Source organism: Ictalurus furcatus, chromosome 25 (genome assembly GCF_023375685.1).
Source record: "Ictalurus furcatus strain D&B chromosome 25, Billie_1.0, whole genome shotgun sequence".
Taxonomy (NCBI): domain Eukaryota; kingdom Metazoa; phylum Chordata; class Actinopteri; order Siluriformes; family Ictaluridae; genus Ictalurus; species Ictalurus furcatus.
The window spans coordinates 1,722,677-1,737,294 of NC_071279.1; the positions used below are offsets into that span (position 1 = coordinate 1,722,677).

General features: G+C 41.3%; 3 protein-coding genes across 3 annotated transcripts; all 3 read right to left on the reverse strand.

Moving 5' to 3' along the window:
• Positions 1-859: 859 nt before the first annotated feature.
• grem1a (gremlin 1a, DAN family BMP antagonist) lies at positions 860-2,087 on the reverse strand. The gene is made up of 2 exons (XM_053613995.1): positions 1,925-2,087; positions 860-1,436 (listed from the first exon to the last, which is right to left on the reverse strand). Exon 2 carries the CDS (start codon positions 1,434-1,436, stop codon positions 906-908), a length of 531 nt encoding a protein of 176 aa, XP_053469970.1. The 5' UTR covers positions 1,925-2,087; the 3' UTR covers positions 860-905.
• A 308-nt stretch (positions 2,088-2,395) lies between these two features.
• Positions 2,396-7,338, reverse strand: LOC128601082 (neuroendocrine protein 7B2). Its single transcript, XM_053613994.1, has 5 exons — positions 6,981-7,338; positions 4,704-4,853; positions 4,315-4,427; positions 3,915-3,968; positions 2,396-3,304 (listed from the first exon to the last, which is right to left on the reverse strand). The coding sequence occupies exons 1-5, from the start codon at positions 7,165-7,167 to the stop codon at positions 3,194-3,196; spliced, it is 615 nt and encodes a 204-aa protein (XP_053469969.1). The 5' UTR covers positions 7,168-7,338; the 3' UTR covers positions 2,396-3,193.
• Positions 7,339-8,875: 1,537 nt separating this feature from the next.
• Positions 8,876-12,430, reverse strand: actc1a (actin alpha cardiac muscle 1a). The gene is made up of 9 exons (XM_053613789.1): positions 11,918-12,430; positions 10,980-11,131; positions 10,716-10,844; positions 10,374-10,484; positions 10,175-10,259; positions 9,885-10,046; positions 9,500-9,691; positions 9,185-9,366; positions 8,876-9,097 (listed from the first exon to the last, which is right to left on the reverse strand). The coding sequence occupies exons 2-9, from the start codon at positions 11,106-11,108 to the stop codon at positions 8,954-8,956; spliced, it is 1,134 nt and encodes a 377-aa protein (XP_053469764.1). The 5' UTR covers positions 11,109-11,131; positions 11,918-12,430; the 3' UTR covers positions 8,876-8,953.
• Positions 12,431-14,618: the final 2,188 nt, after the last annotated feature.

Consider the following 14,618-nt stretch of genomic DNA (forward strand, 5'->3'; position numbering starts at 1 on the left):
TATTTACATTTGATGAAAATAAACTTTGCACACAAATCATGACCCACGCCTGTGTTACTAAAAGCCACGTTCGTGCAACAGTAAGCACAGCATGCATTACAAAACCCACCACACGTTTGCATTCAAGAAAACGAACAGTCTGAAGACTTTACGGCAGCGGTGGCATTAAGAAAGCCGGGCAGAAATGGCAGTAGCTACGGTGGAATAAGAGCGGGGAGAATAAGTGGAACAGAATACCTAGGGCTTCCTTCTCGAGGGATCTGGACTGGAAGAGACTAATGCATTTTCAAGAAAATGATATAGAGGCTGCATTTGCACAGAGAACAGAATAATGTGAGGCCTGTGAGGGGAGCTCCAATAGACCCTCATGAGAAATAATGGTAGTCATTTCCTAAAATACACTAATACTGCTGAATTAATATACTGGTTAAATGAATAGCCTGTGTTATGAACAGTCAGTGACTACTGCCCACAATTTGCCCTTTAAATATTCACTCAGAAAAAGCGGTACTATACCGTACCTTTCCTTTTCGCTGGGTACCCTCAGGGGTGCATCATTTGTACTTTCAGTGTGCCTAGAAAGATGCATGTAGTGTAAAACTTCACTCTAAAATGATGTGCATTCGGGTCCATTGATATCATTAATATCATTGATCAACCATAAGGTTCCAAATAAAAAAAAAGACATTTAAAGGTACAAAACACAGACTCTTAAGGGCACCACTCCCATCAACAAGAAAAGGTAGAGTTTAGTGCTGTTTTGTTTTTGTTTTTGTTTTTTTTGTGCATGGAAGTAAACCTACAGAATAACATGGACTGTGTGTGTGTGTGTGTGTGTGTGTGTGTGTAGTTTTTCATAATCAGTCACGTGGGAAAGCAAAAAACGTAACTTTGTGCGATCAGTATTAATCCAAGTCTATGGAAGTACAGCGGCACTGTTTGACCCGCCGCACGTGTTTCCGTCTGATTCTCGGGATCTGACTCGGGCAGATCAGCGTGTAAGTGACGACGGTGAACGTTTTTGGTTTGCAGAAGGAGCAGGACTGGAAGGCGCTTTCTTCTTGGTAGACGTGCCGCGGGATGTAAAAGGAGTTGCACTGGCCGTAGCAGAAGCTGTTGATGATGGTGCGGCTGATGCAGCCCTCTTCCTGCAGCGTCTGCTTCAACGGCTGCGTCTTGCACCAGTCCCGCTTCAGGTAGTGGCGCTCGGTCACATGCAGAGCCTCCTGGCTGGAGCCGAGCACCTCCTGTGCCTGCGCAGACGTTCCTGTGGCGGACCAGCTCGGTGCAGGCTGCTCTGTCTGCTCCCAGGAGACTGGGCTGAGTTTAACGTGATGAGGAACGGCGCCTTGAAATCCGCCGCTGCTCCAGCATTTCACAGGACACGAGAGGAGCCACAGACCCAGGAGCACAGCAAACGATGCCCCTTGCGCCATCTTTCCATGTAAATATAGACAGCAAAACTGCTTATACAGGGTGTGCGCTAACATTATCAATATCAACACTGTCAATCAATATCCACAAATATAACCTACATATAACCCTCGTTTCCGCTTCCGCAGCATTCGTGCAGATATGTTTAATAAAACATACCCAGGAGGCATTTCTATAATCAGGTAATCTGCTAATGCATAAAAACTTCTGTCAACATCATATATATGATCAAGACGCTTAACATATTTAATAATATATTTTACTACAACAACAACAATACTATTACTACTACTACTACTACTAATAATAATAATAATAATAATAATAATAATAATTTAGAAACCTTAAACAAATGGGAAAAATTACCCCTTCTCATTTTCAGTTATCAGTTTCTAGTAAACTATACTATTGTTAAAAAAATAATGCCATTAAAACATTAATGATGAACTTGAAAACATTGTTTCCATCAAGACTAAGATTATTTGTTTACCTTGTGAATCGCCAGTTGTTGCTCTATTGTTATTTATTTATTTTTTATTTATGTATTTATTTATTTATTATTTTTGCGTAAAGTGCAGTTCAGTCGGGATAATTGTAGGCTGTCTGAATCCTTGGAAGAAGAAAAAAAAGAAAACAACCCAAAAGTAAACTGCAGAAAATCCACAGCTCATACCGGGACCGACAGAAAGTGCGACGCGTGCGCGCACCGTTTTAACTGAAAGTGGGCAGGAAGCGAGGAGACAGGCCACGCCCCCATGTCTGTGATTCACTTCACTGATTCGAATCTTTTTTGCAGTAGACTCTGCGGTTTGATTCGTTCGTTGTGTCGGTTTTCTTTTGTGTTTTTTGTTGTTGTTTTCTGCTCCAACACACCTGAATCGATTCATGGAGGATGATTCGAAGAGTTGGTTCAGTGAGGTGACTGAGAAAACTGTACAAAATTGTTTAAATAGTATGTTGGCCACCTCAGATTTATAAAAGCTCGACATGCAAGGACAAACAGTCAGGGATGTATGTTGTGGTCTGAAACCGACTAATTATATATAAAATCATATATTATAGAATTTGACATCAACGACACAAAGAATAAATCTACTCAAAAAACTGTCTGCCTTTCCTTTTCCATCACATTATTATTTACTTTCCTGAGTCTGGTACATTACTGACTGTAACCTGCAGCTCATTTTAAGCTCAGCTTTAAAAGGAGTTTTTCAGACCAATTGTTTAATCTCATGTTTTCCCCCTCATAGATTTATAAATGTTACATTATTGGTTTTATTACACTGAGAAAGACATAAAAACAGACACAGTGTATCATGATATCTATAAGTACTGGGAGATATATTTATTGATTGATTGATTGTCCTACCAGCAACAACTACTGCACGAAATAGAATACAAGAATGGCTAACCATGACTATATTATACTAATATACTAAACACAGATCAGAGCAGCTGTGCCTGGAAAATCCTATCCGGAAGGTCTGGGTTCCGTTCTGCATAACAAGTAGCGGATGTGTTGTTACGAACATTTTTTTTTTTTTCTGTTACACATCAAAAAATTTTGCACATGAACATGTTTGTTTTATTTTACTTTCTTAAAACGAAAAATGATACCAAGCCAAAAAATACATTTTAAATGACGACTATCTTCTGTTTCGACCGTTTCGTCTCATGATTAAAGTTTACTGGTTCTAATTTTAACATGCACTGATAGATACAACGACTCTATTATACACCTGTCATTATAATAGTACATTCAGACTTGTCTTGGAGTGGTTTCCATTTCTTCCTCCTCTGGGAAATGTGGCACCGATTTTTTAGCCACCACATTGTCCAGTCTCTGTCCCATCAGATATGGGTTGGTGCTCTGAAACACAAAACAGCAGGGCGTCCGTCAGCTTTTCTCTCTCTGTCTTGTGGGCAGGGGTGTTATGGTTTTAAATTTTCACGGTATGATAACCTAGTTGGTTTCATGTTATGATGGTATTAATGGACCGTTTGAAACACAAGCCGGTAGTGAAAATTAAAGGAACGTTTGATTTTAAAAATTCTGGGCACGAGTCTCTCTGCACGTTGTATTATATATAACAAAAAGAAAAATATATATATATTTATATATATATATATAATATAAAAAATTTTAGAAAAGCACAGCGTCCATAAAATCTCTTAGATTGTCAGTATTTATCATGCCTTTGTAAATTGAAAGAGCGTGGCTGTGAGGAAAGGCAGCCTCTGAAAAAAATGTTGTGAATGTTTTTTGTGAAGGCACGGATGAAAATCTGAAAAACGGATGAGTTAGGGGGAGAACGGAGAACTTAGGAGGGGAATGAACAGGTAACCAGGTAGAGGTATCCGTCTGATTATACACCATGACTAAACTGTAAAACCAAGACATCCTAACAGCTTTATTATTGTGTCATGTTTATCTCACATATTGTTAAATCAGGTAATGAAACATTAATATTATAACAAACCCTTTTTCTTCTTTTTGGTCCTCCTTTCAGTTTTTCATACAATAACTTTTTATTCTGGAAGCACAATAATAAAAAAAAAAACGTTGTCAGTGAATGCTATATATATATATATTTTTTTTAATATATATATATTTTTTTATCTGACAAGAAAAAATAACAGTTATTGAAAAATAGTTCAAATGAATCCTCTACTTCACAATTCAATAAAAACAAAATGTAAAAGGTTAGAATTGTTTTTGTTTTAATGAACAATAAAGCTTTACCGATTTAAGTCAATATTCTCAACAGCAGCATATAAACTATGTTCCAGTTAGAGATGTGTGTCGTGCTGTTCCGAGACCAGATGTTAACCAGATGCTAATCTTGACTCTTTGTCCAAGTTATCAGCGCCGTAACTCACCCATTTGGCCAGTGATGGATAGTCGTGCTCCGGGTCAAAGAGGTGCTGGTGTTTCTGAAACTCTCGGCTGAACTCGGCTGTATCTGGCGAATTCTCCAAGCACCCATCTGCAGCTAAAAACAACAACAAAAAAAAATCATCATGTTTATTTAAGAAGAAAAACTCATCAGGAAAACTAAACAGAAAAATAAAACACTCTATGGATGTACATGTTTAGTACTCTTGGTACTATTTGTATTTATTTTAATAAATACAATCTATTCCTATTAATGTAATTAAACTGATTATTACTCTGTGATGTCATATGATTGGTATAATACAAATAATAAACACTTTTCAAGCATAATGTTTCAGTGGGATTTGGCAGGTGGTACTAGACTCATCTGTACCCGTTTTTCCTAGAGGGCATGGGTTAGGGGGATCCGGATATCCATGGTCCTGGCTGAAGTCTTTTGGGACATTGTCCCCAGTCAGTTCTGCAACAATATTAGGGATGTTCCCGTAGGGGCCGAGATGCTGAAGTCCCTCATGTGCACCACCTAGTGGACACATGCTTCTGTAACTTAACATGCAGACAGAATTGTCCAGGTTTACAGCCAAAGAAAAAGAACAATCACTCCCTCCAGAACATTCAGTTAATAAGGCACATTATACAACAGTTAGTTCTGGTCCACTAATTTGATTGGACAAGCGGACTTCCAAAGTGCTGATATTTAGTATAACTTTCTAACATGCAACATAAAATCAGACAATGAGCAGATGATATTTTACTCTTACCACAAAGTCCTTTATCTTCACTCATATTTTTTTTTTTTCATTCTGATGTTTGATGTGAATATAGTAGTCTCAAAGACCAGCTCTGGACTGAAAGAATCTTTATTGTCTCTGTTCTCTGAGACAGGGTTCTAAATTGCAAACATTCCATTAATATTTTTTTTAGATTTAAGTAGATCGTTGTTGTTTCACAAACACAAATCGCAATAAACGTATAAATGAATCTCATTTCCCCCTTGTGATGAATCCTTGTTTATAATATGTTTATAATTATTTGCGTTTGGGGATTCCAAAACATGATCAATTAATTGAACTTAAAAATAAGCACTGTAAGGAACTGTACAGGGTTTTTTTGGTTTTGTTTTGTTTTGGGCAAACTCTAATCTGGTCTCCATGTTTTTAAGGCTTACCAGTTGTTTACATCTTGCGGTAAACCCTCTCTATTGACTCTGGTGAAGTCTTCTCTTGATTGTTAACTTGGATACAGATACACCTCCCTCCTGGAGTGGGTTCTTTATCTGTCCAACTGTTGTGTAGGGGATTTTCTTCACCAGGGAAAGAATTCTTCTGTCATCTAACACAGTCGTCTTTGTCACTAGTGCCGTCTTTCTTTTTAAGAACGTACCAAATAGTTGCTTTGGCCACACCTTATGTTTTTGCTATCTCTCTAATGAGGTTGTTTTGAGGTTGTTGGGTTGTTGTTGTTGGGGGTTTTTTTTTCCAGCCTAATGATTGCTTGCTTCACTGGCAGTGACAGCTTTTTGGACTTCATATTGAGAGTTAACTGTAATGCAAATTCCACACTTCAATGAACTCTAGACCTTTTAACTGCTTACTTGTAAGTGAAATAATGAAGGAATTATACACATCTGACCATAGAATATGCCGAGCAGCCAACTGTCTAATTGAATTCCTGGATACCGTGGTCAAAATATTTATGGATATAATGGTATTGTCTTGGCAAAACAATAACAAATGAGAAATGATTTTAAAGTTTTCTTTAAAACTCTTTCTCATGAAATTGTCTTTACAGTGAAGTCCATCCATTCATCCATCTTCTATACCGCTTTATCCTTTTCAGGGTCACGGGGAACCTGGAGTCTATCCCAGGGAGCATGGGGCACAAGGCGGGGTACACCCTGGACAGGGTGCCAATCCATCACAGGGCACAATCACATACACACTCACACACCCATTCATACACTACGGACACTTTGGACACGCCGATCAGCCTACCATGCATGTCTTTGGACTGGGGGAGGAAACCGGAGTACCCGGAGGAAACCCCCGCAGTACGGGGAGAACATCCTGGTAAGGTTGCGAGGTTGCAGTGGATCCATGCGGTGGCCTATTCACCACAGCAGCAGAAATCCCCCTCCCCCCCCCCTTCGGATAGGACACCAGCCCATCGCAGGTCAAAAGGGTATTTATATTTTTCTGCTTTCCTAAGTATGCAAGTTTATGCAAATTTAATTTGCATAAATAAGTGTCCTTTTTTTTTTTATCTATCAGCTCCAATACAAAAATACTTGCTGTGACTGAAGGCGTTTACTGAAAGTGTGTATTGTTTTGTTTTATTTTGTTTTGTTTCGTTAATGATCCTATTCACCCGCATTGTCTTGCCTTAAGTAATGTTTCCTATGATTTAAAAAACAATCTGAGTTATTTCTCTATATAAATAAACATAAATAACTGGACTCAGATTCTCATTCTCATGAGCTCAACAGAACGGTGTGGGGTAATGGGTCTAGAAACAGGATGTTGGGTGATTTTTATTACACTAGCCTATGTTTCTTGATATATTTATAATATTATAATGTTCCTTGTTAACCCTACAGGTGTGTGTGTGTGTGTGTGTGTGTGTGTGTGTGTGTGTGTGTGTGTGTGTTTACCCTGGATGCTGAGCGGGCCTGCTACATTAGCGGCTTGGTGCGCGGTGAACTCCTCGCGCGGTCGCGCGATGCCGAGCTGCTCCATCACCCCGTGCAGGAGCCGCTCAATGTCCGCGTCAGCGCGCGCGCTCCGTCCGCACACCAGCGCCGCCATGCTCAGCACCAGCGCCCACAGCACCGAACCCATCACTGCACCGACAGACACAGAGCTAACACCACACCAAGAAACCGATCACAGCAAATCTGAATATCTACATAGCCTCAAATCCCACATCTGGCCTGTGTTGTATTGCTCCGCGAGACGCTTTCTTCCCATCCATCCAACATCATATTTGAAGCCATACACATACGTGACAGTTTAATCTGCACCAGACAAGCAACATGAAGAAGTACACCGCAGTGTTGACGACATTGCTTTCCCCCCGCATCCAGCTCCAGCAGGAGATGAGAAAAACTGCCCAGGCGCAATGTTTCACATCTCTCTAAAGATCAAAACGACGACTAGGATTTGTGCTGATTAAAAGAAGAGTGTAAACAAATTCAGAGCTTACCGTGTAATGTGTATCAGTGAAGAGGCAATGAGGATGAGGACACACGCGCTTCCTCCTCTCTTCCGGAATACTGCGCTGTTGCTAAGCGACCCAGCTCATCTCCTCTTCCCGCAGTGCGAAAGGACACAAGGCCTGCAACTCGCCCTGTTTTTACTCAGATTTATTCTGTAAAAAGTGCCTTACATTACACAAATAAATGGTGTTTTTAACACACTGTAAACCCTAACGTTCTCTTTACTTAAACATTCAAGTAATCATGATTAAAGATTACTTAAAATGTTGCGTCCTGTAGCCATAAAACATTATATAAAACAAAATATAATGATTCATCCATATATAAAAGATTCATCCATCTTCTATACCGCTTTATCCTTTTCAGGGTCACGGGGAACCTGGAGCATATCCCAGGGAGCATGGGGCACAAGGCGGGGTACACCGTGGACAGGGTGCCAATCCATCAGGGCACAATCACATACACACTCACACACCCATTCATACACTACGGACACTTTGGACACGCCAATCAGCCTACCATGCATGCCTGTGGACTGGGGGGAGGAAACCGGAGTACCCGGAGGAAACCCCCGCAGCACGGGGAGAACACGCAAACTCCGCACACACAGGAACACGGTGGGAATCAAACCCACCGTCACGGTGGGAATCGAACCCCCGACCCTGGAGGTGTGAGGCGAACGTGCTAACCACTAAGCCACTGTGTGCCCTGAGGTATACATATGGGTTGTATATTAGCTCCAATACTTGACGACGGAGGTGGCGGAGGATACGGTTTTCTTGGAGTAGAGGTGAATTGCTCTCTCTCATAACTATCAGAAAATAAGTGCAATTTGTCACACTGACCATAGCAAAACAAAACCAAACAAAAACATAATAGGAAGCTCGATACCTAGCTGAATCAAGCGAACAAGTGCGCTAATGTTAGCTAGCTACCTATGGAGCCACTGAAATGTCTTACCTGGGTCGCGGTGGCAGTCCAGACATAAGGCAGAAGAATATTCACCCCACATGGGACACCAGCCCATTACAGAACACCATGCACACACACATTCACACTTACGGGCAATTTACCATAGCCAGTCCTGCATGTTTTTGGACAGGAGCTGGAAACCAGAAAACCTAGAGAAAACCCATGTGATCATGGGGAGGGCATGCAAAAATCCACACAGTCACTCAAGCTCAGGATGAAACCTGGGAGCCTGGAGCTGTGAGCTAACAATGCTTCCCGCTGAGCTCATGAACTTTCTAAAATGTTTTTTTAAAAAAAACCTTTTCATCAACAAAAGACAATGAGGAATTTGAATACTCTTACAGGTCATTAACTTTATTACAATAGTACATGTATATACAGTAATCGAAACAGTACAAATGCAGACAGGGGGATAGCTGGACAGGTACGTTAGGCGTTTAGAAGCATTTCCTGTGGACAATGGAGGGGCCAGCCTCATCATATTCCTGCTTGCTGATCCACATCTGCTGGAAGGTGGACAGGGAAGCCAGGATGGAGCCACCGATCCAGACAGAGTACTTACGCTCAGGTGGAGCAATGATCTGGAAATAGGAAGAAACATCATCAGAGCGTGCATAGAACAGATTCATACTGCTTTTCTGGCTTCACTCAGTCACTTGATCTGTTACCTTGATCTTCATCGTGCTGGGGGCCAGAGCAGTGATCTCCTTCTGCATACGGTCAGCAATACCAGGGTACATGGTGGTACCACCAGACAGGACATTGTTGGCGTACAGGTCCTTGCGGATGTCAATGTCGCACTTCATGATGCTGTTGTAGGCAGTCTCATGGATACCAGCAGACTCCATACCTGTCAGGTAACGTCACGTCGGTAGAACATGTAGTTAACATGGATAGAATGTTGTACTGGGCTTAATAAACTTATCAACAGCCCAGGGGAGCACAATGGGACAAAGTAAGTGCACTGTACAAGCAAGACACACCAATGAAGGAAGGCTGGAAGAGCGTCTCAGGGCAACGGAAACGCTCGTTGCCGATGGTGATGACCTGGCCGTCGGGCAACTCATAGGATTTCTCCAGGGAGGAGGATGATGCAGCGGTGGCCATCTCGTTCTCAAAGTCCAGAGCGACATAGCACAGCTTCTCCTTGATGTCACGCACAATCTCACGCTCAGCTACGGAGGACATATTTTAGTGAGAAACTACACAAGTTCAGCTCATGAAGGCGATGCAGATGTTTAATGAATTAGTCTAGTCATATCAATTCTTTAAGGTATTTTACTAATCATTCCTCATACATATTCTTATGGTTTGAATCGTTTGAAGAGAATCACTAGGATTTCCTAAAATTCTGTTATCTATACCCACCAGTGGTCACAAAAGAGTAGCCACGCTCAGTCAGGATCTTCATCAGGTAGTCAGTCAGGTCACGACCAGCCAGATCCAGACGCATGATGGCATGGGGGAGAGCATAACCCTCATAGATGGGGACATTGTGGGTCACACCATCACCAGAGTCCAGGACAATACCTGTGAAGCAGTGGAAAAGAGTATACATTTCCTGTAACTATTCAAACTGATAATAATAATAATAATAATAATAATAATAATAATAATAAGGGCTTTATTATTCAGGGATTATTTTTGGAGATACTGACCAGTGGTACGACCAGAGGCATACAGGGACAGTACCGCCTGGATGGCCACATACATTGCTGGGACGTTGAAGGTCTCAAACATGATCTATAACAAATGGAACGCTGGTCATTTTCAGTAGAATTTAAAAGTGACGCATGAGCGTCAACAGTGTATTGAGAGTGAGAGTGGGGTATAGTGTACTCTGTACTCTCTACTGACCTGGGTCATCTTCTCTCTGTTGGCCTTGGGGTTGAGGGGGGCCTCGGTGAGCAGTGTGGGGTGTTCCTCAGGGGCCACACGCAGCTCATTGTAGAAGGTGTGGTGCCAGATCTAAGATAAAAGGGAAAAAAAAGTTTTAAAAAAACTTGCCATGCATTTAGCTAAGGTTAACAGAATGCATAAATTACATTCCTTTGATTAAGGTTGTCCGTATTAGTAATTAGAAGATACAAAATTAATACCTAAAACAAATAAAAGGGCTATTGTGTTATTAACATTCTGATGTGTTATAATAATTAATCTACGTTTGTGTCTTGAGGTCTTTGAGTAATTGGCTCTCACCTTCTCCATATCGTCCCAGTTGGTGATGATACCGTGCTCAATGGGGTACTTCAGAGTCAGGATACCTCTCTTGCTCTGGGCCTCGTCTCCGACGTAGCTGTCCTTCTGACCCATACCCACCATCACACCCTTTTGGAAGAAGTCATCGTGTTAGAAATCACTGGTTTCTTTTTTGCTCTTTAATACAAGTAAGAACGAGTCAGTGTTTCAATGTGTACTTTTGAGTGTATGTTGCTGCTGCATTGTGCTGTTCATTAGACTTACCTGGTGACGGGGTCTTCCAACGATGGAAGGGAAGACGGCACGGGGAGCATCATCACCGGCGAACCCAGCCTTGACCAAACCAGAGCCATTGTCGCACACGAGGGCGGTGGTCTCGTCGTCGTCACACATGATTCGTCTTTTTCTGGGATGGTCTAAAAGGGAACAGGCAACAGTAAGAATACAGTATTTTCACCACTATTACTCTATGAGCATCTCCTTTTGGGGTAGACTTATTTCTTTAGTGTACACAGGACAACCCATACCAATAAAGTTGATCAATTACTACACAATGTAATAAAAATGACTAAAAAGAAAGTAAAAGTACAAAACTACAAAAGTGGAAAATTTCAGCTGCGTTGTCCAGTCAATCAGCACAATTTCACAGTTAAGCAGAAATCTGTTTTAGGCGTCAGTTTGTGTAATCACCCACAGAGCCGCCTTATCTGAAGCTATTTCACAAATGAAGGAGCTTGCCAGCTGACGAGTGGCAGCAAGGTCCTGGCTCAGCTGTCCACACACAGTAAATCTTCTCTGAGCACTATGTGCTGTTACTGCAACCATTGATAAATCCCTTTGCTTCACTGGCCAACAGATTGTTGCTCCCCCCAGTCAAAACCCCCCCCAGTTTTGACTGGTTGTCAAAACTGCCAAAAGAACTGCTTCAACCAACAGACCTACTTTTCCTTTCCTTTCCTTACTGATTTCTGCATATTTCTAGAAAATGAAATCAAACTATAGTTGGCTTCCTATAGAAGATGATTTTGACACAATTTCACTACCTGTCTTCATAAAAAGAGATTGGGGGGGAAAAAGGCTTAATTATGTTACCAAATCTTGAAAATCAGAGTTCGTTCATCTTCGTCAAGTTTTGAATCCTAACTCTGTTCATCTCCCTCTTCCCTCTGGTAGTCCGTGAAAATAAACCACAAGCCACTCACCAAGCTGAGCTGGAAGACTGGAGTTTCCACTGGGACAGAGGGTGAGTGTGAGGGATGCTCCTTAAATATACCAGGGGGCCGGGAGCCAGGGCGGGCTCAAGTATTCACACAAGCCTAAATAAGAGCTGTTGAAAAAGGGCGCACTAGTAAGGGAATGCAGTACCTGATCTTGGTGACAGGAACCTACTAAAATGGAATGGTCATTTTTAAGAGGCAAGAGTCCCTCCCTGTGGCAGAATTAGTGACTATATTTGCGTGTAAAAGTCGAGTTGTATTGTTTAACAGTTATGACAGGGTTTTTGTTTTGTTTGTTTGTTTGTTTTAGCCATGTCATGATACATATAAGTCTCAATCTGCATATTTTGCATTGGTGCCAATAGGGTTATGATGCAATCTCATGTCTTATACACTGCTCAAATGTTGCCTAAATAAACAAGCACAATATCGCAGTCACTGCTCCAATTCAATCCAGGTCAGTTTGATCTGTATCGTGTTTTTGTGTGTTAAACATTTTAGTTTCAATTCTGTCTGTTCGTATGAAAATACGAAGTGGGAGTGGGAGGAGATCTGCTGTAATGGTAAATGTTTCAGGTCTAGTTAAGGATCCAGCCAGGGGGGGGGGGGGGGGGGGGGGGGGCAAATGCATAGCGCTGTGCAATGCTGTCTATGGCATGTGTGATGGAGCCCAAAACATGCCAGACAGCTGAGGTGGGGTTTAGGTGGCTGAATGGAAGGGGGATGTATGAAGATCTCTGTCCCTCCTTCACAACTGTTTTCTGGACAGCGTGGAGCTGCTGCATTCTGATTGGCTCTGCCGTGTCCTTTTAGGGTCATGGTGTGTAACAGGTGTCCTCGGGTGCAGATTAACGAAGCTCTTGACCACTGTTAGCTCCTTATTCGTCAGCACCGTCTCCTTGCTAAACCCTATGAGGAAAAGCTACAGGCTTTTTTGCTGTATTTAGAGCGTGAGACTACTAGACTGCATACCATGAATCCCTTGTTATATTTTAAAAAGCAATATTGAATTTTGAAAAAATATCTGTATACATATATACATATATGTATAGATAGGATTCGCATCTTAACTTGATTAATATGTACATACTGTAGGTTAATCATCACACATCTCAGTAATCAAGTAATCACAGATAGTCTGTTTAGCAAAAGTCCATATGATTATCCGTGCGTTCGAGGGACTCATTCATAAACTTAGAGTTTGTGTCTATGTATATGTTTTAAACATTGTTGTCATTAATGATCCCATTAATTAATAACAGATAAAAGACTATGGTCTAAAATTGATTTTTTTTTCTCTTTAAACACTGCTTAATTTGAATCCGTTTCCTTGTGTGATGTGCCTTTACGCGGTGCTATTTAAATGGACCATAGTTATTCAACAGACTTGTGTTCCATCGGACTGTGCCATAGTTGGATTATGTGTAAGCATTGCTGTGTAACACAAAGTCTCATCCTCCGGTTTAGAGGCACTATACTTAGAACATTTTCACACTAGATACACAGATAGATAGTGAGCACAATCCTTGAGGATTCCCTTGAACTCGGCGTGATAATGGCAGCTCAGAATAGTTCTGATCAGGCTCTGTGTGGCTGGTGATATTCAGAACGATAGCACAGGCAGTGGGGTCATTTCTAACATGGCTGCTGTGGAAATATGCTAGCCAGAAATTTCCTCCGTATATTTAAAGGCATGCAAAAAGCCAATGTTTGGCATCATGTGTGCATATATGTTTGAATATTTCGCACTGTGAATAAAGTAAGCTCTTGGTGGTGGTGGTGGTGGTGGGGGGGTTAATGCTTTTAATAGTCTTTTGTTCTGAAGTGGACTAAGTGGTCTACAGTATGAGTGCATTTGGGGGAACTGACGTCCTTAAAAGGGCACGTATGGGGTGTTAGATTGTTTAAAACAGCTGCTCTTCCTGCCCTACCAGACCCTAATCTGAAACGCGCCAGTTGTTGGTGACAAATGGATTTTTAACATTTATGGTGTTAGAGGCAATGGTTTGTTGAGGTTGCAATCAATGGGGTATTTACATTGCCTTGCATAAGTATCCTCCCCCCTCCCCTTGAATGTTTCCAGATTTTGTTGGGTTATAATGTGGAATTCCAGTGGACTTAATTGGGACTTATGACTCTACACAGAATAGCCTATAATACTGAATTGGGAGGAAAAATCTATATATTTTGCAGACTTATAATAGAAACAAAAAATAGAAAAATACCTTGTGATTGAATAAGTGTTCGCCTCCGTTGGTGTGAAACCCCTGTAGTAGTTCTGGTGAAACCAAATCCCACACAGTTGAACGGTGTGCAATTAAAGTGTTATGTGATATAAAAATAAATACACCTGTTTCCAGTGTATTAGTTATATTTTCTAAGAGAACATAAATACACAAACAATACGAAGATCAGTGAGCTCTCAAAACGAGTTCTGGAAAAGTACTGATCAGGGTTGGGTTATAACATTAAATAGACCAAGGTTTGAACATCCGACAGAGCTCCATTAATTTGAAAAATGGAAAGAATATGACAACTGTGACTCTACCTACAGGAGGCTGTCCACCAGAGTGAAGAAGGGATCAGTCAGAGAAGCGACGAAGAGGCAGACCCGCTATATATCAAATGAAATGAGAATGTTGAACAAAGATGTCATGTAAAATCTCAAACCTATGAAACCTCCGAG